At 38.8% G+C, this 27,351-nt stretch overlaps 1 protein-coding gene across 1 annotated transcript in view; it reads left to right on the plus strand.

The window, feature by feature from the left end:
- Positions 1-24,400, plus strand: part of LOC137272758 (cholecystokinin receptor type A-like) — a 32,599-nt gene extending 8,199 nt beyond the window's left edge. Inside the window, exons 2-3 of the mRNA XM_067805147.1 lie at positions 20,314-20,700; positions 23,796-24,400. Of these exons, the coding sequence (XP_067661248.1) occupies positions 20,314-20,700; positions 23,796-24,400 (992 nt within the window). The remainder of the gene's footprint in view (positions 1-20,313; positions 20,701-23,795) is intronic.
- Positions 24,401-27,351: the final 2,951 nt, after the last annotated feature.

Consider the following 27,351-nt stretch of genomic DNA (forward strand, 5'->3'; position numbering starts at 1 on the left):
TCGATTTTACGCCGCTTTCAGGATTATTCAAACAATATCAGACCAGAAACAAAAATATTCTTCACACATCTTACCCATTTGAGGAAGCGAGCATAGGTCTTTGGCTTGACGGAAAACACTTTTACCACTCTTCAACTCACGACCCCAAGTATTGAATGTCATCAGATCATCGATATATAATCGCTGTTCAGATAACTCCTTATCCTTTCCCGTATGGAAATCATGACGAATTATGAACCTTGTAATTATGAATCTTCCGATTTGTGAAAAATAATTGCATTATCATTCTTAATCTAAGATGTCCAGTCGCTATTACCGAAGGATGATTTGCTTTTCTGGATCATTTTACGTTATCTAATACCCATGGCTTCCCCACCTAACGTATTTAATGATGCTATTGATCGTCTTAATGAACATTTCCGCCTACGGTTTTCTACAGTGTTGCCAATGTACAAGAAATCAATGCCAAAGTGTTCATAAATCGCATAAAGTACCGCCCATTATAAAAGGCACTCCATGTATGAGTATTTAAAGATACAGCGACCCATCCCATTGCTATTGTCTTTATGCTACATTTATCTTGAAGCACAATGTATAATATGTTGGAGCAATGGTTATCGCATCAGCACTTACGGATGATGCAAGATAGCATAGGTCTGGTTATGATATTCTTAAACTCGTATCAACAATATTACCGTAAAAATTAAAGTAAATGTACCATGTGGCAATACGTTTACACGTATTTGAGCATCAGCACTTAAGGATGATGCAAGATAGCATAGGTCTGGTTATGATATTCTTAAACTCGTATCAACTACATTACCGTAAAAATTAAAGTGAATGTACCATGTGGCAATACGTTTACACGTATTTGAGCATCAGCACTTACGGATGATGCAAAATAGCTTAGATCTGGTTATGATATTCTTGAAGTCGTATCGTCAATATTACCATAGTAATTAAAGTGAATGTACCACGTAATTAAAGTAATTAAAGTGAATGTTTACATGTATTTGAGCACATTAATGCTTTACCAATGAGAAGTTAATGAAATGCAGCGAGACATTGGGACAGAATGATTATATCCGCAGTTCCTGATAAGTGTGTTCGTATATACACGTAGTTTACTGTAGCATTGTAGCATAGGCGAATCCAGGAGGGGTCCAGAGGAACGATCCGCCCCCGCCTTCCTCCCAAACACACATACACACACGCAGTTGATCATTGTATCTTATGAGTGATAAAGATTTGTATTCACAGCTAACGAGTTATCGACGTCTGTTCATGTATTACCACGACGGCTAGTAACAATGTGTATGCCAATATAGGGAAATTGTTGCATAACAGAATCCCCGCGTCATTTCAGACATCACGCTCTTGTATAGTAAATTAGGCTGGATTGACCCCGTCCTTGCATAAGGATTTGTGGATCTGTTGATCTGTTGATTAGATCCTAAATGCGTACAGATAATTGCTATTTTGATCCTGTGATGCTACACACTGGTCGTTATGTCACTAACGTCCTTGTTACCCCTCTCAGCCCAGTTAAATTCGTACTATCAGCTTTCAGCCGGTATTTGTGTTGCCACAAACAGTCCGACCTCTGTAATGCACGTCAGCAGTGATAGCTTACAATGATAACTCATCAACACGTACATAAAACTTCTGCTGACCATGGTGGGACCCGAATGACTCATAAAAACGACAAAATGATTGGAATCCATGTTGAGGTTATGATAATTGCATCACTGATGATAATGATGACCATGTTTAAAAAAAAAACTCCACACTAATTTTCAAAGAAAACATGTCTGTACAAGAATAACCCAAGAATCTTTAATGTTGAATTCACTTTCTTGATGAATGTGAACATTCAAAATGTCATTTTGCGTGTCTTACACGAGTGTAACTTCCATCTGACTGATGACAGCCAGCACTCTCTTCCTCACACACCCTTTCAGCCACCTGATCCTTTGAAAGGTCAGTCTACGCTATTATATTATACGCTGCCTCGTATATGGCAGTTTCCAACTGGGCTAGGGTCACCCCTTTGTTGTACACAACAATTAGTGATGTCCCAGATATGTTCCAAAGGGTTAAGATCGGGGCTCATTCAATCGTGATATACGTCAAGGGTGCTTATGTTAGCTTTTTGTGTATACGCCTTTAGCTATGCTAAATGTTTAGCTTTAGCTATCTCTATATTCATAGAAAATCAACATTTATATCTACACGAGTACAGAACCTCAACACTTCTGCGTATATATGTACAAAACATCAACACTCCTGTTTACATACCTAAAGAACATCGCCACTTATGTTTTCACGTGTACAGAACATCAACACTTATGTCTGTATGTGTATAGAACATCAACACTCACGTATACACATGTACAGAACATCAACACTTATGCCTACACGTGTACAGAACATCGACACATGTCTACATGTGTACAGATCATCATTTCTGTCTACATGTGCACAGAACATCAACATTTATGTCTACATATGTACAGAATATTAACACTAGTGTTTTCTGCATACAGAAAATCGTCTCCCATTTCTTGCCTATAGAATCTCACCCCGTATATCAAGAGGACTTCAGCAGTTCAGTTTATATGTATTCTGTACGTTTGAGGAGCTAAACAGTCTCCTCCTCGACAAAGTACCTCTGAAAGAACCACGCACATCACCGTAATGGTTGTATTTTTAATTTCCGGTATGGGTTAAGCTCTTTGTGAGACAGATCTTCTCGTTTATGATGGCGAGCTCCACTTCTGTTGCCAGCCTCATTCACATCTTCAGTCACATCCTCCGTTTCCCTGCCAACTACATAATCCAACCTGGTATAACTTCACAACACCTCACATGTATTAATCAAGTAAATGTATGTTTTCAATTTAAGCAAGAACCCAGTCTTTGCGAACAAGAAACGTGTCCATGTCTAAACAATGCCCAGACAGAATGTGTAATGCTTCCATTCCATTACAAGTTGATTGTAATCAGACACTGCAACAAAACAGTGCATCCTTCAACGCAATTTTCAACTACTAATTAGAGCGTCGGATAACGATTTAAATGTAGTTTTGAAACATTAAATTTTAGAAAGTTATGTCAGCTTCTATGGCACGCTGGGGGCGGTGAAAACAAAGGTATCATTCAACCACTCTCGTACTCTATTGTACTGATTTATAGGCGTGCGTATTACTTCTTGTCATGCAAACCGCTTGTGGGCACAGCGGTGCGGTGTAGTCTCGCTAACATCTAAAAGAAGAGTCTTTTTTAAATCTTGAACTAGGAGTGTTTACACGAAAGGTGATACTTGTGTCTTATTTGTGGACTACAAAGCAAATTATTGGTTTATGTGTCGTCCTATTTGTGCTGTTTACCATACTGACTTGTCACTTCAGTGGTATTGGCTGTCTCATTGTGCATGTTCAATATATTCAGCAAACTTCCATCTGTATGAAGGCAGTATCGGGTATGGTCTTAATTAGACAATCTAGCGCATACACACGCACACGTACACACACACACACACACACACACGAGCGCGCGCGTGCGCACAGAGAGAGAGAGAGAGAGAGAGAGAGAGAGTCCCCGTCCTGAAAGTTTAACAAATGACCAGTCAAGATCCCGTGAAAACGGGTGAATGTGAACTGTGCACCCCTTCTTCCAATAGCTGTATCCGCCTCTGAGCATCGATCTTTGCAATTGTTACACGGTGACAGGGAGCATGACTACCTTATCCCGTCAGTCGCCTCCTACAGCAAGCTTGGGTTGCTGAAGATCACTTCTAACACAGTAACTAATTCTAATTCCGATTTCACTGAAAAGCAACATGAATTACTTCCAAAGACAATTACCTTCTGATGGGATAACTTACGTTTTAAAACCTCTAGGAACACTTATCGATTTGGAACAGGAGCGATGAAGTATCCGCATCGTCCAAGTGCTTCCAACCCGTTGAGTACATAGAAAATGGCGTGTTAGTGTGGCGATATGTTCTGAATCGGAAGTTATTAGAACACGTTTCGACAAGCCCATATAGTAGCTATATTGTGACAACGTGTGACAATTAAAAATCAAAATCGTTTACTGGGATCATCGCAGAGATAGAGTTACCGCGTTTAGCGTGTTCCTTGCGTTACTGCATGTAACATGACATTGTAACATGTAACCGTAAAATGAAGCCATGGCGGTCATCTAATATCAATGGAGTGCACCTAGATACATCCAAGCACAAAAGGTAGATTAAATTTCACTTGTTTCCAGTTTCATGTCTAATTTGTTTTAATTATTGCGTTACCTGCCAAAAGTACTGAGAAAATATCGTCACACTTTGGTCTATACTTGGCATTCAACATGAATCGCATTGCTATGAAAAACACACATATTTCATATAAGGTCCCGGGGGCGGTTGGGTAACCCAGTGCTTAAATCGTCAGGCCGAAGACTTTGGGTTGATTCCCCAGATTGCAACAATCTGTGAAGCCCATTTTTTGTGTACTTCCTCCTTATACAATGGTAATATAAGCGGAGCAAAGCCATGCTCTCACCAGTTGTAATTTTCCCTTTGCGTCATGCAACAGGTAATATTACCGGTTCATGAATGGCAGTGCATCCACTACCATCAAATATTTACTTACCGAATTTACCAAGAGGTGCATTAGATGGTCATCGAAAGTTATTAAAAGATTATGGTAAACAGTACAAAAGGACTTGAGGACTTGTGCATCTTCCACAAGAACAATTACAAACACCATTCCAACCTTTGGTGCCTGGAACGAATTCTCTTTGATGGGCGTGAGGAAGCGACTTGGACTTTATTAATATTTCACGACGTTGAGCTTACTTTTGGAAGAAAAGACATTTCCATTACGAAATCCTGTGTAGTGACCATATTTACCTCGAGGATTGCCTTCATCCGGACTCGTGTTCTTCTGATGTCCTGCTGATATTTTGCTAACCACTAACTCCTAAATCCCCTACGGATGTATTTGGAAATCTACGACTTACCATCATGTTAAAATAGCAACTATTCCATCTTGTTTTATATTCTTTCCTGCTGAACTTAGAACTCTCATCATGGCACCTTTTATATATAAGTACAGTAGCGTTAGAGTGAGTGTGGGACTTTGATTTTATGCCGTTTTCAATCATATTCCGGCAATATCACGACTGTGGACAACAGAAATGGGCTTCACACATACCAGTGTGTGGAATCGAACCCTGGTCTCCGGCGTGACGCTGCAACTACTAGGCTACCCCGCTGCTCCAAGAATTAGCAGGACATAAGACATACTGACACTTGAAGATCTAAATACAAGGGTTATACAGAACAGTACCAGCGAACTGAAAGGTTATGCCAATCATTACACCTGAATATAAACGTTGAAGTGACGTTGCTTGAATGTACGCTTGAATGAATTGTACTTTACGCCGCTTCGAACCGAATTTCAGTTTTTTCGCAAATTATTACGTCTGACTGAGTCAGACTGACTTGAATCTTGAATTCGACTCGAGAATCATAGGACCGTGACGCATATAAGCGACTATTTAATGTTGCCCATGCAACCAGCATGCGTTATAATGCAAAACCCGGATCTTCTCGGCTTCCTTGCAATGGACAGATGGATTACATATAGACGAAAGACCTGTCGGAATACCATCACAGAAATTCCAGTAAATCTGTGCATCCTCTAAGCTATCACGAACTCTGCCCTTTAAGGGATGATCAAGAACAAGTTCAAAGTAGTATTTATTGTTCAATCATTGGCACATGAAAACAACAGTAAAAACAAAAGTATCCCCATGGACTGTTGAAGATACTAACGTGCCGGGGCCTTCAGCACTATTGTGGTTTACGATTTCTTATTTCAATCGTATTGTATTTTAAGAATGAGCTGGTTCGCTGAGTTTGTACAAATCACCTCTTTACGTTTTCAAAGACAAAGCACCCACGTGGTCTGTTATCTTTAAAAAATCAATAGGATAGTTCTTTCAGTTTTGTGATCTTACACACCAAACTTAGGTTCCAACCAGATCGTTTCCGCTTCAAGTCCCTGTGATCATTATACAACGTTTCGTCGAGGGTCCCATTCAACAAATAGACTTTCGCACAAGCACTACCTATGGTAAGGCATTCGTTCTATGACAACCTTAGCGTTGAGATTGTTTTGTAAGACCCGGTCCTTCTGGGTGAGTCTGGGTCATTCTGAACAAATGTTGACAAACTGTGATCCAACAAATATGCATTGGAACGCAAGTCACCGGCCAAACTGCCCGAAGAAAAATGCAAGGAACGGAATTTGCTTTCGTTTCATAAAGAGCTGATAAATATTTCGCTGGTGGGTAAAACTGGTCTCCTGTTGATAAAGCATTCATTACAGGAAGCGATAGTCCAACGTGAAGGAGGCAACAGAAGACTCTTCATGTACGTGGAATCGACTAATACAGGGGGTAAAAAAGATGCACCTTGGCGCATTCAGAAAATAATACCCGTGCAACAATAGTTGATGCGGATGTAATTTTGATTTGAGAGGAAACGTACCTTATCCCATTGATGTTGAAAGCTCTAGAAGCGGTAGTTTTTCTGCTCTAATATAGAGTCCATTACTCACGTTAATAACAGTTCCCGAAGGCATGAGGGGACGGCTCTGGCTGCAGTTGGTGATTATACTGTCGAAACATCCAAGATTGGTCTGGACTCACCAGACATGTTGTAAATAAGCTGGATTTGATTTACACACATTGGGCATGTTACGGTTTGCACAATGAAACGTTATCATTTCAGAAAACATATCTATAAACTTTTAAGGTGTCATTTGAATCCGAGTGATTCGTATTGTCATCATTGTCACATGTGGCAGTTCACTTTGTTCAGTAGTTCATTTTTTACTTGACAAGTGCGCTGGCAACAGATAGGCCGACTATTCTGTATAGACCCTGATACCACAACATGCAATACATCCCATGCAAGTTTGAATTGAAAAGAGTGAGTGAGTGAGTGAGTGAGTGAGTTTAACCTTAGAGGATCTTGAGTCTTCAGCATGATTTGATTTGGAGACAAGGTTATAATCAGCGTTCGTTCTGTTGGTAATGGGTCTTATTGGGGTTTTTTTTTGTGTGTGTGTCTGTCAACGCCAGTTTGCCTCATGGCCTCGTGCAAGCAGTCGCAATATTGACGAGGAAGACAGTGACTGTAATCATGAACAAAGTCCTATGATGTCCGGCATGATGACACCCAGTACGATAAGTCACCTGACAACATATTTGGACGTCTCATCTGAGAGGCAGAGGCTGCTGGAAACCAATTCCATCGTGGAATCCCCAAACCAGAGACCATTCTAACGATGGCTTTTGATCTATATATTACAATACCTTTCTTCGCATTGGGCCTCTGTACAGCAAGGTATGTACAGCAGACAAAGTATCAGCGGCTTGAGAATAGCCTTCTGGCGAGCGTGTTCGCCCAGGTTCTATTCCAGCATTAAATCAGAGTCAGAGTAGGTGTTCACCCATCCATGAGTGGTCGTAAGAGGCGACTGACAGAGTGGTCATGCTCCCCAACTGATATGACACATGTCGTATCCCAGATCGATGATGATGCTGTCAATCACTGATCCACACTCGATTATTTACAGACCGCTGGTATTTAACCGGAACAATGCGGAGTTAAACAACAAGCAAACTATAAGCAAACTATTGCTATAAGTGGTGATAAGGTTACCCATTTTACTCAAAATCAGTCACATTAATCATTGTTTTACAGCGCTTTAAGACCGCTTTGGTATCGTTTATACTAAGTCTAGTATAATAGCATGCTGATGTCTCGATAATAATGAACCCACGCTCTCTGGGTAAGGCGCCTAATCGCCAGTACACATAGGGTCAGAAATCTAACCCACTCAGCCACCGGAAACGGAGCCCACCTCTCCCTTTGGATTCTCAGCACGAATCGTTTCCATGGACACCAAGAACAATAAAAAATGACAAAAATCTGTAAATAGCAAAAGGCACCACTGTTTTGGTATTTCTGGTGTGGAGGCATCTGCTGAGAAGCTGTTCGGCCTAGGTTAAAACAATCAGCCTTCAAGAGAGTCCATGATGTAGGAAATTAATAAAGCACTTGATGCATCGGCGAGGAAAAAAGCCCGTTGTAATACATTGTTTTGACTTGTACTAAACGGTATGGATTCATTTCAGGTCAACAGATGACTAGCCTTTGTGTTTGTTTATGACCACCTGTTCCACACTAGTGGCATGATATCCTCAATGTTGGTTACATTATAATTCCAGAGTCATTCATGAAAAGGTGCAAATGAGAAATTTTGTATTTTGGCTCTGCTCTTGGCAGAGATTTCTTCTGTACGTGGAAAAGGATGGGTAGAGTTCTTATGTTAATCACAACTGAGTCAGGTGACAGGTAATGAGTTTGCGCTTTTTGCTCCCTATGTATCATAATACAGATGTGAGGTCAGTGGACGAGCCTTGGGGTGAAAGCGCTGTTCGTGTCGCCGAAAACCCGTGATTTGATTTCCCAAATAGGTACAATGTGTAAAGCCCATTTCTGGAGTCCCTCGTCGTGATATTGCTGGAATATTGCTAAAAGCAGCGTAAAACCACACCCACTCACTTACTCGTTATAATACAGATGCAATGTTCACTTTAAAGTATCCAGTTCTGTTCAATCGTAAATCTATTTTCGATTTCAGTTAAACTTTCGAACATTGACCTGACCTGACGGAGGCGTTGTCAATTCGAATTCGACAGTCGACGCCTGTCAATTAAACAATTCAATTCATTATTCATCTATAAATCTAAAGTATAAATATTTCGGAGAACAGTATAACGAAAATACATTAACCTTTATAATGAGTAGCTAGAATGATACAAGTATATGTTCTTGAAAGTACATGATAAAAAAGTCCGCAATAATCACTGATGTTATCAGTTTTGACCTTTTGCCAAAATAGTCAGATCGAGTTTTAGATTTTAGATACATATTTAATATTTATTCTGTTCACCCTACACGCAAATTCTCACGGGATTCTCAATTATTAAGTAGTCTGATAAAAGAGGAGATTTTAAAAATACTTTTAGGCTTCCTGAGGAAATCACATACTATCAGTACAATGTTATTTTGTTCTAAAGTACACTAAAGTGGAGCGTCCTAAATGTCAAAGGACACTGTTAGATATCTTATGTAAACGCTCATGGAGACAGTTAACGATTTTCAGCTGGCTTGTGGAAACAAAGCCAACCAATCTATGGTCGCTATCGACTACCATTCAGTTAGAAGCAGGAAGGGATGTAGCGAAGAAAATCCGATTTAATGTTTATCACATGCTCAGTAAGAGTGCATAGTTTTACAAAGATAACGTGGGGGCTTTTTCAGCCGGTTAATGACACAGACCTCAAGTCCAAACCAGCAGTGACTCCATGTTATTTTGTTGACATATCAACGTATGTAAAGCTTTTTAAAATGTTTCACCTGCCATCAGTCAATATGTGTTGTAACACAACGAGAACATTGAACGACTGTTCATCAAAGCCATACCAACGCCTTGGATGGAACACTCCGATGAAAGCCCAAACCGAGTTTATTAATTCTATTTTCAGTGTTCGTTTTTATCATAAAAGGTCATAATGCCAAGCAGTGAAGTTCATGTTCCGCATGTTTGCAAATGTTATGAAAGGACGAAGTGCGTCCTTCAGCGGTAATTCAATGTTTGTATTATTTAAAAATGTCATAACAACAAAAAATAAGTTCATGTTACGCGTGTCCCGAAAGTTATGAAAGGACGAAGCGCAACGCTCTATTCAATGTTTGTATTTATCTGAAATGTTTGTATTTATTTTGAAAGTTCAAAAGTGCAAACATGAAGTTCATGTTAGGCGTTTCAGAAGATAGGGTACAAGAAAGTGATGGTTCAAAGGAAGATATATACTTGTTCTTAAACAATACTTTGTTGTCTTCATTTGTTACCTTTGCTAGATGTCCCCACAGAGCATCCTGCGCTTAATCCCTGTATCATTGCTTCGAATGGCTACGTTGATCATGGGGATAATCAGAGCCCTATCCTACATAACACACAGGGGATATTCCCTAGGGAAATAAACTCGCCGCTACCTAAACTCGCCGCATTAGAGTTACTGCCCTAGATATTTGTCAGCTATTTACAGGCTACAATAAGAAGTAGATATCACTTTCCGTGTAGGATGGAGAATCGGATGGTATGTAGTTTAATTGCTTGCAATGAAAACATTGATTGATTATATCGTCTTTTCATCATTGTGCGCTTTGTATTCAAAGATGGAAATTCGTGGATATGGGTATTTAATCCATCCTTGATTACTTCGCATTTAATCCATCGTTGATGACAAACATTTGAATCCATTCCTGATTACAATATGTACGGATAGACTTGATGGGATCAATCATTTATATCCAGTGTCACTTCATGGCTGGTTGACTGTATGGTATATATGCACTTGTCATCCTATCTGCAATGCATATCATCACCATAAAGCCTGAAATGGCTCCAAACTCAGCTATGTGATTCCACTTCTTATGTATCGGTCAACCTTAGAAATCATCATTACCTCTATGAAGTTATCTGTATATCCCAGTTGACAGCAACGCTGAGGATAAAGGAATGATACTTCATGTTATTACACTACTATAGGTTCCTTTCTCGTTTCACGAGAAGCATCTGTAATGGTTTGCTATATTGGCTATAAGACCACAATTTATTGGCTATTTGCTTGTGTGAACGTCACTAAAACCATTTTGTAGTGATGCTTCGATAAGACGAAGAAGATACAATTTACTGCTCTGAGCTACTGCATTACATCCGTGGTATATTAGTGTACCATCATAGGAATCATGCTGAACATTATATACTCATGTCGTTCAAAACATATTCGTAAACCAAATCATCTTTGACGTAAAGCGCCCTAACTAATCACTGATCCGCTCGGTTTTGATCAGCGGTGGATTTCTCCAAAGTTGGTCAAGAGACTTGACCTTTACAGCTCAGCATAAACCCTTAACCTGAATGTCCAACAAAGCATGGGCGATTCATAATGGTATTGCCCTACACGAAGTACATATTGGTATTTTCATAATATGGCTTGGACATATTTGCAGCCGTTGAATGCAGTTCCAATTTATCATTTGGTCAGTAATTTGCTGAAGACATCACAGTAACCCATTCTCATCTGGTTCATTTGGCTGCATCGAACAAGGGCTGATTAGACGGAAGGTGTCAGCTTCAGAAGGTGCTTCAGAGTCTGAGATAGTCGATGCTGTGTCACATCATGTGATTGATATTGTACATGCAGTCAATTTGGTTTCCTAAGGGAGCACCCAAATCCCATTTATCAGATTCACCGTCCTCGCGTCTTTGTATAATGCTCCATTATTCTAATGTTTTCGAAAAGTTGAATTTGTCCTAAAAAGGTTTCTGATGAATGTGTTTTAAGTAGAAAAGAGTGATTGAGAGGGTGTTGTGCTGTTTTCAAGCTCCTTGTTCAAATACTTGAATATGTTGTGTGTCTGATGTGAAGTTGTGTGGATCCTCAAATTGATTAATTTTGAGGGTTTTGTTTAATGTTGCAAATCAATAATCCAGGACATAAATGCTATCCTGTCATTGGCTTACGGTAGGTTACAGGGGATGAGCTTGTCAATACAGCTGTAATCAATCGTTCCTGAAAGACTTGTTTCAACAATGTCAACACGCATGCAACTTAAAAGATGTCGAGGAAGCATTCTTTAACACACATTTCACAAGAATATGGATAACTTCAGCTTTTAAGGTCCACCGAGTGGAATGATAAATTTTATTCCAAAACTTGAGAGGTGTTTCAATTTCGCGATTTTTAATACAGCAACGAATCAAAGAGACTGCTAATATTTGTTCGTAAAAACTGTAGTTCGTTGTATCCATCAGTGTGGTAGAAATGTGATCGTTATAAACGTTAGGGTATTGTATCAACCAATACGTTATCAACGTATAACGTTCATAATTAAAGTTCATGATGATGAAATAAATTGTACCTATCATATTATTGACTTTCCTAACTAATAGTCTTGCGAATAAGGCCCGTGAATGTCCCGGGGTAGAATAGGCCTTCAGCAACCCACGCTTGCCATAAAAGGTGACTATGCTTGTCGTAAGAGGCGACTAACGGGATCGGGTGGCCAGGCTTGCTGACTTGGTTGGCACATGCCATCGGTTCCCAGTTGTGCAGGTCGATGCTCATGTTGTTGATCGCTGGAGTGTCTGGTCCAGACTCGAATATTTACAGACCGCCACCATATAGCTGGAATATTGCTCGGTGCGGCGTAAAACCAAAGTCACTCACTCACTCTTACGAATAAACGACGAATGCTATTTTTATCTAGACGTAATGTTTGAATTCATATATATTTGTGTAGTACTATTTTAAATATAAGCGTTTCTTCAAACCGGTATTTCCAGTCAGTGGGGGAACAAGATGTGTTGTGTCCAGTTAGAGTGGATCGTTAGTAACGCTGCCTTGTCGGTGTCTCCCCGTTTGTCCAGTACGTAAAAGTATGACACTGGGTGAGGGCGAATTCATTGACATTTAGCGTAATTGGATTAGTCCAATTGATAATCTTGTAGTCAGACACTTCGAAAGAATAAGGTGAAATTTATACTGTGGCAATTTGATTTACATATTTACACCAAAAAACACATTAAACGCAGTAAACCACTAAAGTAAACCACTACACTGAATAATGCACTGCAATTCCGATATTTTTTAATTATTATTTTATGTAAAAATTGCATTTTGCGGCGCGAAAATTCAACACATGGTTATATGCACTGATATTGTCAATGTAACCCAACTTCACTAGCCTCCCCATGGATCAGAGTCTTTGTCCTTCCCTCTGACTGTTCTGCAATCTCTGTAAATGATCAAACCAGGGAAGTGCTGACGAGTTTAGGCTACTAAGGACTGATGTGACTGATGTACTATTTCTGCAGGGGTGAACCTTCTCCGCTCTCACTCAAGTGTCCGACAACTGAGGTATCACCTGTTCGTGTGACGAATGTTCGAGATACATAAACCATCGTGATACAGCTTGAATACATTTTAAGCGTGAAACAACATCCAGTATGATTTTTAGAACTGGATATTTGTTAATCAAGAGTGCAGGTGTTAATACCACTTTAAATAACGTTCAGCAATACAGAAATATCAAAATCAACATCAAGGTAACAGAAGGAAGAGATATGATAATATTTTGACCATATTGTCAAATACAAATTGACGAGATAGTAATGATTTATATAACGTACACGTTTGCACGTTTTCTGTAACAGAAGGTATTTCTTAGACTAACTATCTATCATTAGAGTTAACAATACGTTTGTCATTGCACTCATTGCAATGTACATACATTTCATTGAGGTGATATGTGGTATATCTGACACACATCGACTTGATTACAAGTGGTTAATCTGGTTAATCTAAATGATCGTGAATTGATTATCACGCATGTTTTACGTCCTAGAAAATCTTTTGCCATGGTCTTTGAAGAAGCTGAAAGATTTTTGAGTACCGTGTGTGTATCGCTGGCACCAAACAGTTGCAACATTTTTAATATGCTGAGCAATATTTACTTATAACATTTATTCTGGGTTTGAATAACCCGCAAGAAGAATTATGAATGATGTATGTAAAGTTATGACTCCTTGTATGTAAACATTCACAACGGAGAACGTACGGTAAGGTAGAATTTCGTATTATTGGCCGTATTGTCTAATAAAGTCTCTCGATTATTGATTCCATTTGACGTTAAAGGCAAAATAGTAGTGATCGTGAATATATACTTGAAAAGATAACTGACGGGAGGTATGACAGAAACGTATATAATGAACTAAGACTTTAGGTGAAATTATTTGTGGATTCTGTGGATTTTCAGAGTGTATCTGATGGGTTACTGTGTAGCATGGTGTTTAATGTCCATGGTTATTTCGACTTATTTCCCACAAACAGAAGCTGAAGTCCTAAATGGTCATGACTGAGCTAAAAATGTTTCTCTAAAGACATTCAATAGATTTTATGATGGGATTTGCAGGGACAAATTACCTAAATCCCTAATTAGCCTATCTGGTAACCTTGTCAGCTTGGCCACGCGAACATAGACATGAATTGGCGTATGTTATCTCCTACCGATTAAAGAATCAATTTATATTACTGAATCCATTTATATGTATATTGACAAGATTTAGGTTTATCACAAACAATAATTGCCCTATCTGTGGCCAAGTTTAACACAAGACTGGAGCCCTGAGGGCTAGCTTCTGACCTTTAAGGATATTGGAAGTGAGAACAAAGTTGTTCGCAGCCAGACTCACAGAAATGTCTTGACCAACGAACGTATGGGCAGATGTTTTCGCTGATCAATATTGACACTGGGTCTTGACAGTCTGCCCCAGAGCATATAGTGATCCAAGGTTTTTGATTGAGATAAATGCTGTGACTTCTCCCCGACGCGAATCTCATACTGCAATGGTAAAAATGCTATTGTTGGACTGGGTTAAGCCGTGACGAGACGCATATTACAGCTCGCTAAGACAGCACGCCATCAATCTTGATAGGAAATATATCATAACTGTTTACGCGAAGAGAGGCGTGTGCCGGGCATTGATGTTGTGGTTTCAGCCCAATTAGCAGAGAGTCGTTGCTTTGACGCGCATCCTGAGCAATAACACTTTTCATTTTGATGGTTCCCATTATAAACAAGCTAAAGGTACTGCAATGGGAGCAAAAATGGCTTCTACCTATGCCACATTTTCCTTCGGTTCTAGAAAATAATATATTCTATAATAGAAGAAACATTAGGCGAACCCTTTCATACAAATACCCGAGTCTGGACCAATCCATTGATCAACAGCATGTGCATCGATATGCGCAATTGTGTCACAGAAGAATATGCACCTTGTTTCAGATCCAGACCGCTTAGACTTCACGCTAAAACAACTACAAGATGTTATAATTAAAGCAAAAAAAGCGAACTGAGGTGAACTGCTAAAGGTTAAAGAAGAAATTTGTGAAAATTCCATTTGTATTCACATTGCCCCTCGAAATCCTTACCTATATACTGTAATTTTGAAACTCTCATGCCTTTACGAAAATGTGACATTTTAAAAGATATATTGACACGAGTCAAGCTAGTTAAAAGTAAAAACATAACATTGTAAGAGCATGAAGCACATTTTAACGAGGACAAACTTTCAATCTAGTCAAGACATAAAATCTCTAACAAAATTCGAGCGACCAAATTGTGGTATATCAATGACCTCATAATGTTTTTTAGACGCTCACTCTATGTAGGGTTCCGAGCCCTTTGTACTGTCTCATAGCATTGTGACGTCATAGTTTAGCAACGCCGTAATACACAAAACAGACAGAAAATACCATATTACCTTAAAAGAATTCGTTTTGCATCACTGACCTTGAGCCAAATACAAATGATTATCAGTATGGAACCGGTTAGAAATGAAGTACCCATATCTGTACCAAGGATCTTCAGACCTTTGTCTTCGTTCTTTATAAACATAAGTTATATGACATATAAATTAAGAAAAACATTTATTTAATAATGTTATGTGTATGTCATCAAACAGATATTATTCTTTATTTTTTTTAAATTAGAAAAAGAACCATATGGACTGTGTGACCATGAATGTTGATGTAGTAACAGTTAAAATATGGCTCATACTGCCTTAGTTTACATCAGTCACACACACTTTCATACGCCCCAACACAACACTAAACCAGGAAACCCACTCATGCACATTTGCAAGAACGAATTCACACATCTCTATTCCAATCAGCCTCATTATACTGACCAACATTTGAGATTGAAGAATAATTCGTAAAAGTTAAAATGCAAGTCATTATCACCGTTTCACAAATGATTGCATGCAGAGCGATGTTGAAATATCAAAAACTAAAAGTCGTCTGTGGTATAATTGCTTCCTGAATTGAGGTTTGGTCCACATTTTCAAACCGCATTGTGAAAAGTTCATCCACAAGAATTATCTTCGAAGTTTCAATTTTGGTTTATTGTCTCTTTGGAACTCTTGACAACCGGTTCGCAGCTTAACTACTTTTATTCCTGCAAGTCATTTTACTATGGAAGTTCTTTTTTTGTCGAGTATACAGTCCATGGGCCTCTGTATTGCAAGGGATGTCTGCCTGACACTGTATACGATGCTGTTTTGGTAACTATTATGTCCAAATGAGTATACGAAACCCGTTTATCAACCATCACGTAAGAATCACAAAACTGATGATAACGGCAGCCGAACAGAGCCTATGCAGGCATTCAGATTATTTATTGCGTGTGTTTCCTGTATGCAATTCAGGGGAAACATTTGTTGCTTTTTGCAAGATTGAAAGGACGAGCTATTGTCAATGGTGAAGCCAATAATCACGAATGCATCCCCGGGGCTTATTGCAGCACCGAACAACATGAAATCACAATGTGGACATTTTGTTAATATTCGCTTTTAATACTTTTTTCACTTCTTAAATGTTTATCTGAAATATTTGACCAAAAAATCTGATATTTTATTGCTGCTGAAAAAGATGATTTTATCCTTTGCATCACAAACTCCTTTATGGTGGTTATTTCTAAACTGAAAGGCAGATGTTACACAGTACTATGAGTGAGTGAGTGAGTGAGTGAGTTACAACTTAACGTCACATCGGTATTTTCTCAGCCATATCGTGACGAAAACAGTTTATATGACAAAAAATGAAAACATTTTGGAGAATGAAACCTGTCACGATGGACAGTAGAAATACTAGGGTATCACAGATATGGGTATAAAACTAGCATGGAAAAGTTAAACATTCTAGTAATTAAAGTAGACAATACAATACAAAACACGGGCTATAGATCGCCAACGATTGACACAGTAATATGAAAGTAACATCACCAAACAACTTAAGTTGCCAAATACCATGGTTAGCCACTACTATATAATAGTGACATAACAGGATTGGTGTTACCAATATAGTATACTGTCCCATACATCAGCTGATAGGTATGAGTTCCTAACGGGTCACCAAGTAACGACAGAAGATCAAGCCATCATCACTGCATTATCTTGAAATACTACCTTACTGTCAGACATCCTATGCAATAGGACGAATTGGCGGCACCAATATGTCACACGAGCTATCCTCTGGTAATGCGCTGTCTTAATGTGGAATGGTGTTGGGAGCTAGTAGGAAATCAATGTTAACATCTTGTGTCGTCTCACACAGGCATTTACAGTATGGTACCCGAAACACACCTGGCACGGTTTATGATGCCAAAAGGTACTGATTGATATAAATTGGAAATAGCATCACATAAGTTAGTCAGTCGTTTAATAACAATTGTATTATAAACAAAACCATTGCCAAAATACCTCAAATAACACAAACAACGACAGAACACAGCAGACGAAAATACTGTGGGTGGGTCAGTGTGACCATCCTTTGCGTTGATACACCAGTAAGACACAAGCACACACATAAGACACCAGATGATCGGAGGTGATTAGAGTTTGATTTCCATGTTGCTTCTGGTCCTGCCGCATGCATCGTTCCATTTCGACCCATAATCCCATGTGGGGGAGAGATCCGGAGAAACACCCTTCCATGGCAGAGCAGCAAGATTATGCTGACTCAAAACGTCTGTTGCACCACACACGTCATGTGAGTGGGCATCACCTGGTCGCAACGTGAAGGCCCGTGCCTGCATTTTCAAAGGATAATTTCAAATGGAGTCAAAATGACATTAAAAATCATGACTTGAGTTTCCAATGAATTGTGATTCAAATGCGTACTATTACCTTTCGACATCAAATTTTGAGTAATGTAAGCTTCGATACATCTGTCGGTGAAGCAACAGGAAGTACTCCGTCAGTTTGCAGATGTTTTTCCACTAACTGTCATAGCTGTTACTGTGGCAGTTTTGTATCGATTCCGTAGATGCATCAACAGATTATGGTTGTCATGCTGACGAGACATCACAAAAGGACGACCGTCATTTTGCAAGTGATGGTCCTGTCCTCGATTACGTCTCCTAAGGGATAATAACGTGAACATAGAAACTTCATAAGACATGGAAAATTCTAGTTTCAGCCAGTTATGATATTGCAGTACTTATCTGCGGCTAAACAAAATGTATTTATGAGCTCCTAATTCTTAATAAACCCCAAGTTTGATTATCATGCCCAAAACAAACACGCATATGCTGGTCATTTAAGTTGAAATTGTGAAGCAAGACTTTAAAGTCGACGGAATATTTCCATTTATATCTTTCAGAAGATGTATCATTTAATTTGAAAATATATTTATTTTTAAACTTTATTGATAAGACAAAAATCTGGTCAAAATATACATGGTTCTGCTGTCGTGTTTTGATGGGTAGAGCTAGTCTCTTAGCAAACTGTTGCGTGCGGAAAGTTCTCAAGCTGTCTATGGTCTAAAACGAAATCCAGTAACTGCAACTCTTCATTCATGTGAGCCGATGCTTTTGACAGCTCTGAATATTTTACTCGCACTTCGTTCATTTGCTGCCAGCGAGATTTCATATGCTTGTTCATCAGTTTCTACTGCCACATTTTACATGGATCATACATAGGGCATAATGACTACATTCACACTTTACCAAGTCCGATTGTGTATCCGATAAGAGTTTTCTTTCGTTTCAATTCCGGTTTCATTTCCCAAAACTAACTTGCCAAACTTTCAATATGACCTCAGGTAGATTACATGCTTTAAAGTAACGACTTTAAGTTTGCGACCCAGTAATATGTACTTAAGCAATGTAGAATAGTCAGATTATACATTTAGTTGTGATTTCGACCTAATTTTCAGTATATTTTTCCCTTAAGGATTATTATTACCCTTGTATAATGAAATTTTGTCAAGGGAGACTATCCTAAAATGGCACAATTCACTATAGTGCAACGCGTTGGACATATGGTATGAGGGTTCAGTTCGCTACATTTACCACGTTATTTATATATCATCGAAACTCGTGCTACCTATTTGGACGAAAGCACCTTGGTAACCGGGGATGATGTTTACAATAGCGGAAAACCGACTCGGTTGTTTCCGATTCAGATATTACCATTGGTTGCAATGTGAATTTGAAGTTTGTGAAGTTTGAAAATGAATGGTTAAGAAACAATGTGATTATCGGTACTTTCTCATTTCATTACGTCCTTCAAAACGATCGATAATGTTGCATGTCATGGATGTTAGCTAATTTAACTTGTCGTTTGTGCATTGTCATCGGGCCATCGATAAATGAATAAAAACGTCCACCAAATCAATTCTGTCCTAAATTATTAAAACGAAATTATTGCTGTGCACTAGAAACCAATTTTAGACTCAGGTACCTTTTTGTACTAAACTAAACTAAACCTTCGCATGGTTTCGATCTTTGCAACATATTTCACAGAACAACAATGCTGTATATTTCTTTCTGGTAATCCTGTACTATGAAATTAGGATTTGTAAATATGTCAGTGTCACTAGGCTTGACCAAAATCAGGGTCGAGTTTTGTAAGATTGTATGCACGAGACTAAATCTACCGAAACAATTCGCTTAATAACTATATAGTTCCTCTGCCTCTGATCCCATGAGAGAATTACCACAGTAGCTGTAATCCGGACCCGTTCAGATTGCGTGTTAAATGTTAAGTAGACTCAGATTCAGATCACCATATCCGAGGTTCGTTTGTCAACACGAGATCATTGCTGATTCAAATGAAAATGAGTGTTACAGACTTGTGTATAGAGGTCACTAGGTTTGTAGTCTTTGGAGTTTGTTTTATTGTTTTATGGTTCTTACGTATTGTTGTTTAAATCGCTTGCATATACATCCCGTCAAAAGACTCACTTAAAACACTCACGATATGTTAAGCATGAAATTGCTGTAAAGCATGTGCAGATATCGTGCACATGAACTGCTGCGTCTTGGCTGCGTTGCGCTTTCTTTAGAATTCGTCAAGTTTCACTGATTTGTATCATTTATTTTCAGAATAATCTTTTCAACGTTACGAATTTGTTTTACAATACATCAGTTCATGTGTAAACACTACCTCTAAACAGTATGGTATATTTAGCAAAAATTAGTTTAGAACAGTTTGCCTGAAGAAAGTAGCTATATTTACACTTGTCAGTCTAAATGTTTGATGGAAAGTATGTATGGATAAATAACTACCAGAAGATTTAACAATACACCTTTTCTCTCTGCAGCAGTGTCCGTCGGTGCCAGCTGTTTCACCCTTGTCGCTATCTCATTGGAAAGGTACTACGCCATATGCCAGCCTCTCCACTCCCGGTCCTGGCAGACTCTCTCACACTCCTACAGGTCTTTGGCAGTGTGTTGGATCCTGGCGGGCCTAGCAATGACCCCTGTGGCCATCTTTCAGCGCCATGTCAGTCTGGCAAGGGGAAAACACGCGTGTCGGGAGGTGTGGCCGCACGTGGACTTCGAAAAGGCGTACACGGTGGTCCTGGATCTAGCTTTGCTCATTATTCCCGTCATTGTCATGAGCGTGGCGTACGGCAGGGTAATTACGACTCTGGCCACTGATGTACGCACATCAGACTGCTGCAATTTTCAGCTGCAAGACAAAAGTGGTATGTTCGTCATGTTCCTTGTTCATGTTGTTTGTCTCTACAAGAACAGATGCTATGAATTTCCATATATTTTGTGTTAAATGTTTAGTTTAATCCCCGAAACACGAAAAGTGGTGGCAGTTTTTGTCATTCTAAAGGTCACGTGCAACGTAAACCACACCTTTGCAGATTCCGATACCTTAGCTATGCACTTATCGAAGCAAATCATCAAAAATGCCAATTCAAGCTATAAAGCAGAAAGGAAACGCGATGAAAAAAGGCCCGCGAAATTGGAATTCAAACGATTCACTAAATTTCTCCCAACGCTGGGGGAAAATGGTTTCAGCAGCTATGCTGCACTCATAACGCATGCTCAGTGAGGGCGTGAGCACTAGTCTAATCTTGGTTGTGTACACAAACAAGTAAGTAACCTACTCGTTACCTAACAAAAACCACTGTGACAGAGAAAACTCAATGTCTGGTTTATTCATACCTATATGCAATGCACAACTTCAATCACTGACAACATGCAGTTTGAAATTAACATCCATCGGGCGTATAAACCATAAACAAAGAGCTGGCTAAGCGCATCGACAAATGAACCAGTGGCCAATGAAAAGGCTTCGTTACACTTGAGTGCACACCCACCGGCTCTGACATGGTTCGGTATCGCGGCTTCTTCATTTCGAGGGAGGTAAACCCAAGCAGAAAATATTGCACTTCTAATTTGCGATTATCCGCTTATAATTTTGTCTATTTAAGTGTTTTGCTTAACCAGCAATGCATTTGATATATCATGTATAAGAGATAACTGTGGTTTAATTATGTTTGATATTTGGTGACCTTTAACATTCTTCCCTGCGAGGAGGTAGTAGTATATTTTTCAAAGGTGTTTTTTCGAATCTTAAACAGGAACAAATTTCCTAATACCATAATTATCTTTCCTTTTGACTGTAAATACGTGATGTTTATTTAACGATACAGGTATTCGTGTAGTTCAACATATTATGCAAATACACGTGAAAGACTACGTGTATTTCTTCTTTCTCAAGCTAAATTGTTTCCTGTTTTGATTTCTTTATACTAAAATACTTTTACATAGGTTTTAATAACATAGAAGCGCAAACCTAACATGCCTAAGAAAAATTTACTCACATTGGTTTTCTAGCTTTTAAACAAGAAGAATCTGGGCATTTTATTTCTGTATGAGAATCACGTTCATGCCAAATCCATTTACCAAACCGGGGATGTCTGATCATCAATTGGAAAATAACAGATAACACAGAAAATGATTAATAGCACTTGTGAAATCCCTGATGCTGAAAGTTGTGATAACGTCATTACCAGAGCATCCTTATAATATGGAATTATTAATAGACATGCTGTCGCTTATTTCCAGTCAACGCGCGATCTAGGACAATAAGGTTTAGCTGGCGCTACAAATACAGTACACTCAGTTTCGTTTCAAGTTATATTTTTTGTACCAGTTTAACGTGTTTCATTCAAACTTCAATCGGTCAATCAATACCATAGGCCTAGATTAACATTGTGAAACCGGTCAGATATAATATCTGAGCTAAGAATCTTCAGACTTTTGTCTTTGTCCGTTATCTCTATATCTCTATTTCTTAGTGTGTCTCTCTCTGTGTGTGTGTCTGTGTGTGTGTCTGTGTCTCTGTGTGTGATCGGATTTACATAAATAACTATACTTACATTACAGTGGTGATACTTTTCTGCTATACAACATTGTATTAATACAATAACATCATACAATAACATCATATTATAGCATTTTGTTTTCGGTAAATGATATTTAACATTTTTAACCAATATTTAACAACTGTTATGTTTGTAAACAAGTGCACTGGATATCTGCCACATTCACCATAAACCACGGCGTTTACTGTATTAAATTCAACACTAAGATGTTTCTTGCATGCATACAAGTTTATTCTTTCTATTTAATGAAAGTCTACTAATCCACAACTATATTTTTGCACCATGCCTCAAGATTGAGATTTAGCATAAATATCTTAAAAAAAGGTTTAGAATAAATATCTCCAAACCTACATATTGCCTTAATAATACAAACAAGTCTTTGGTGCTTTAGGTGAAGCATATTTGACATGCATGGTCCAAGGTAAACCACTGGTAAAATACAATCCCAAATACAGTATAGATGTATACCCTCAAACAACCACGTTTCTTTTTTAAAAAGTTTTCCTCCCTTTTAAAGTAAGAGTATAATGTATTGCCTTTATTTCAGATATGACAGGAGATTTCATTTTGTTATACGCTAAGTATGAGTATAATGTGTGTGTCTTTATCCAAGATATAACAGGAAAGTTGCTTCTGTTGCATGCTAAGTAAGTGTATAATGTATGTGCCTTTATCGCAGATGATAACATGAGAGTTGTTCTGTTATGTGCTAAGTAAGAGTATAAAGAGTGTGCCTTTATCTCAAATAAAACAGTATAGTTGATTCTGTTACATGCTACGCAAGAGTTTTATCTAACATATTTACAGTTCTAACAAATCGTTCTGTTACCTTTTATGAGGCAGAGACGGCAATGGTTTCGTGTCAATCCCTGTGGTTGAGTGAGGAATGGCTATAACATATCACAGCATTTAGTTGTTATCTCCAATCGGACATCAGTATCATTAATTTTCAATCTAAGAGTTATTCTTCTGCCGGTTCTTGCTTCTCCTGAACAATTCACATGCTTGTAATTACCAATTGTACTGTTAGCTTTCTAGTATGATGTTTGGGGTTCGAATCTCAGGTTCGCCTTGATTGCGTTTCATGATGTGTCAGTGCCGTGTATGTGCATGTGGCTTTGCCTTGAGTAAAGGGTTAAACGTGTAAGTCCTGCATTAAATGTTTCCCTTAACGTTGCACGACCTGTTGCAATGAAAATACAGGTCAAATTGTAGTTATAGTTTTTAACCTTCACGTTGCCCCTATATAATTGCAAATGGTTTCAACATGTGTGACTCAAATACTGAGCATATAAATATAACCTGTAATATTTGCCCAGCTCATTGAAGAGCCGAATGAAACTCAAAGGATCAATTATGAGACCATTATTCATTATTCATAACTGCTTTTGTTGCAGATTCGAATCCAAGGTTCGTCCTCCCCAACTACAGAACTCTTGAACTGCGCTTGATGAACAGGGAGTCTGTGAGAAGTGTGTCCTCCCAGTCCTCCACAGAGGACGGAGGCAGCATCACGCCTCCACTACACAAACGGAACAAGAGGATACATAGAATCCGGCACTCCAATCCCCAGAAAATACGTGAAAATAAAATCCGAGTGATTAAGATGTTGTTTATGGTCGTGTTGGAGTTCTTCATCTGTTGGACTCCTGTGTACGTCGTGAATACATGGATGATGTTTGATTTCAGCAGTGCCAAAGAACATCTAACGCCCTTGACAAAGACTCTGATTCACCTGCTGTCCTATGTGTCTTCGTGTTGTAACCCTATAACGTACTGTTTCATGAACAAGAAATTCAGAGAAGCGTTCGTGAGGGCTTTCAGATGCATGAAGTCACCACAACCTCTGAAGGATCGGAGGCGTATGATGATTATGCAAACAGGATCCAGACGAAGTGATATGTTTCAACCTATGTCTTCAACCTCAACTAGAGCCAGTTCTATACGTCAGACCGATTATGATCATATTCAGGGATCGGATGACCTCACAGAGTTGGACTGACTATCCCGGGGGAGATCGCGAATGCGGTCACTACAGAACAGTATTACAAAGCCAACAACAGTAGTACATAAGCTCGTCCTGCGCAGACCTACCGCGTGACCGCAGTCATCTGTTTTGGTATTCGTTTATTTATTAGTTTAACAACTCCAGTGTCTGAATTCTTAGCAGAGACTATGAGTAACATATAAAGAAAACAAACAAGTGACAAGTCCTTCAATGTTATTACTTTCGGATTTACAAAAATTGTTGGTATGAGCATGCTGATGAAGACCATTAATGTTCAAAAGGTTTTATATACAAATTTCATACGGGATCTATATATGAAAACATTGGCTTTAGATTGTTTTTTTAATCCAAATTCATATTTAATTGTTAATGAATACTCGTGGCTCGTTATTTCAGAATGTGATAGCTGGAATCATTCTAAGAGAATGGACGAATATGCCAACCATATCAACGAGTAAAAGGAAGTGTATGGCAATAATGTATGTATGTATTCATTGATTCGTCAAGAGATCAGTGCACGAGGCCATTGTACATGGCGATTATGGAATACGACTGCCCATGTTGTTTTAATAATGTGAAAGTAAATTCGTCGTAAATGCTTTGTCATTATAACTGTTGACATTGCCAATGTAACGAGAAGAAACTTTTAGAATGCATGAACATGTTCTCTTCAACAGCCCTCAGAAATTAGACTTAGGACACTTTACTTTCAAAGAATTATTACATACTCAGATGTCCTCTAATCTAATAATTGCGAATATCGATAGCATCTTGGGGAATGTTGCTGTACCTGGACAATGTGTCTAAGCACAAGTTTTTATTCTATTTATTACCTGGTCCCTTCACGCACACCACAAAGGAAAATGGACCTGTTTTGTGTCAAATTAGTAAACTGAATAAAATCTAAAACTTCAAAAAGCTCCTTTGATTGGAAACATATTTCAAAGATCTGTAATATATTGTTTCTCTCTTACCAATGCAAAGAGTTCGGAGAAAATGTCTTTCTTTGGGACTGATTTACGTGTTCAATACCACACACTGAACCACGGAGTTATATATCAGTAATGTCGAGTTTAACACTGTGGGAAGTCAACAAACTTTGTTGCTGAATCTGATAAGGTAAATCTTCATTTGGGAAAATGTCATGAGACTGTGAACAGACAATGTGAATAACACGGATGAAAACACAGAAATGTGATCACAAGAATGTGTCCAGATTACTTTAGTGTACATATTTTACTTTCAGTTGGTGTGATGAATCTCCCTGTTGCTGGAGAATTCAATTTCACTGTGCAATTTCAAGCTGTCTTGAGCACCGATGAAACGTTTTCTTCAAACATTGATAAAAAATATCAGTGAACTATTTCATCTTTGCATACATGTTATTCGTCTCCAGCTACAGTCATTATTAATGAGTTATTATCCAGAAAATGCATTCCATTGTTATATGAGTCTTATTATTCAGTGTGTGACATTGCATTATATGCCAAAAGTCAGTGGAACACGTGAACTGAAGCCACTGTTGGTGATAATTGTGTTTCAGAGTTGTTATTGCATGCATCAACTCAGAAATGAGTTCTTTTTGAACACAAGGACTAATGGATATGCGTTTATCTGACGCTCTGGTGCATGATCTACCTTGCTCAGTATTCATCTTTGTCTTTCCTGTATACTGTCTTTAAACTGTTTGGTATCTGTAGTATCCAAGTGTTAGCCCCACCTCAAGGCATTGTAGTTTATTATGGGCTATAATAGAGATTACAGTGTAGCATGTTTCAGCAATCCTTCTTGAAACTGAAATTGAGTCCTCCAATGTTTGTACCAGGCTGTGATTCATTAAACTATACCCGATGTGCATCGTACATAATCATACAAGTTGTTGCCTTTCTTCATTTCTCACTAATAGTTGCCGTGCAAGGTTTTGTTCGATACTCATCTACTCAAAGGAACTACATGTAGTCGCTTGTCCTGTACTTGACGTTTATCAACGGTATATAAAGGTAACAGAACAAGGCAACACACAGTTCCTCGTCACTACTTCCTAACTGGAAGACACTGCATCCCTGCAACAACCGAAGATACATGTACGCGAAAAGATCCCGGTTATAATTGGTCTTCAGCAACGCATGCTTGTCTTAGGGCTCGACTCAAGGGATCAAGTTGTTAGGCTCGCTGACGTGGATGATACATGTCATCGTATCCCAAATGAGCAGATCGATGCTCGTGCTGTTGGTCACTGAATTGTATGGTCTACACTCGATTTACTTAATATATACGAGGGTATGTCAATAAGTTTTGAGCCTTGCATAGAAAAACACAAAATATTGGTATGAACCACATTTATTTTTCAACATAGTCCCCTTGTGAGTCAAGACACTTGTTCCATCTTTTCTGCCAAGCGCTGATGCCATCCCTGTAGAAGGCGCCATTTTGGTCCTCAAACCAAGCCTCAGTGGCAGCAATAAGCTCATTATCATCCTGAAATCTACGACTACGCAAGAGTTTCTTGAGATCTGGGAACAGATGGTAATCACTTGGTGCCAGATCTGGAGAGTAGGGGGGATGCGGCAAGATTTCGTACCCGCATTCCTGGACAGCAGCGGCTGCAACGCGAGAGGTGTGTACTGGAGCATTGTCTTGATGTAGAAGAATACCACGTCTGATCTTGCCCCGGCGCTTCTCCTTGATTGACTGTCGCACTTGACCCAACAAGTTAGCGTAATATTTCCCATTCATTGTTCTTCCATTTGGTAAGTAATCTATGTGGATGACGCCTTTGCTATCCCAGAAGACTGTCGCCATTACCTTCTGCACTGATCTTGAGGCTTTGAACTTTTGGGTCCTGGGAGAAGTGACATGTTTCCATTCCATGGATTCTTGTTTGCTCTCAGGATCATAGTGGTGGATCCAGGTTTCATCACAGGTTACTAGTCTAAAGTGAAAAT

The sequence above is a fragment of the Haliotis asinina genome, chromosome 2, assembly GCF_037392515.1.
Source record: "Haliotis asinina isolate JCU_RB_2024 chromosome 2, JCU_Hal_asi_v2, whole genome shotgun sequence".
Taxonomy (NCBI): Eukaryota; Metazoa; Mollusca; class Gastropoda; order Lepetellida; family Haliotidae; genus Haliotis; species Haliotis asinina.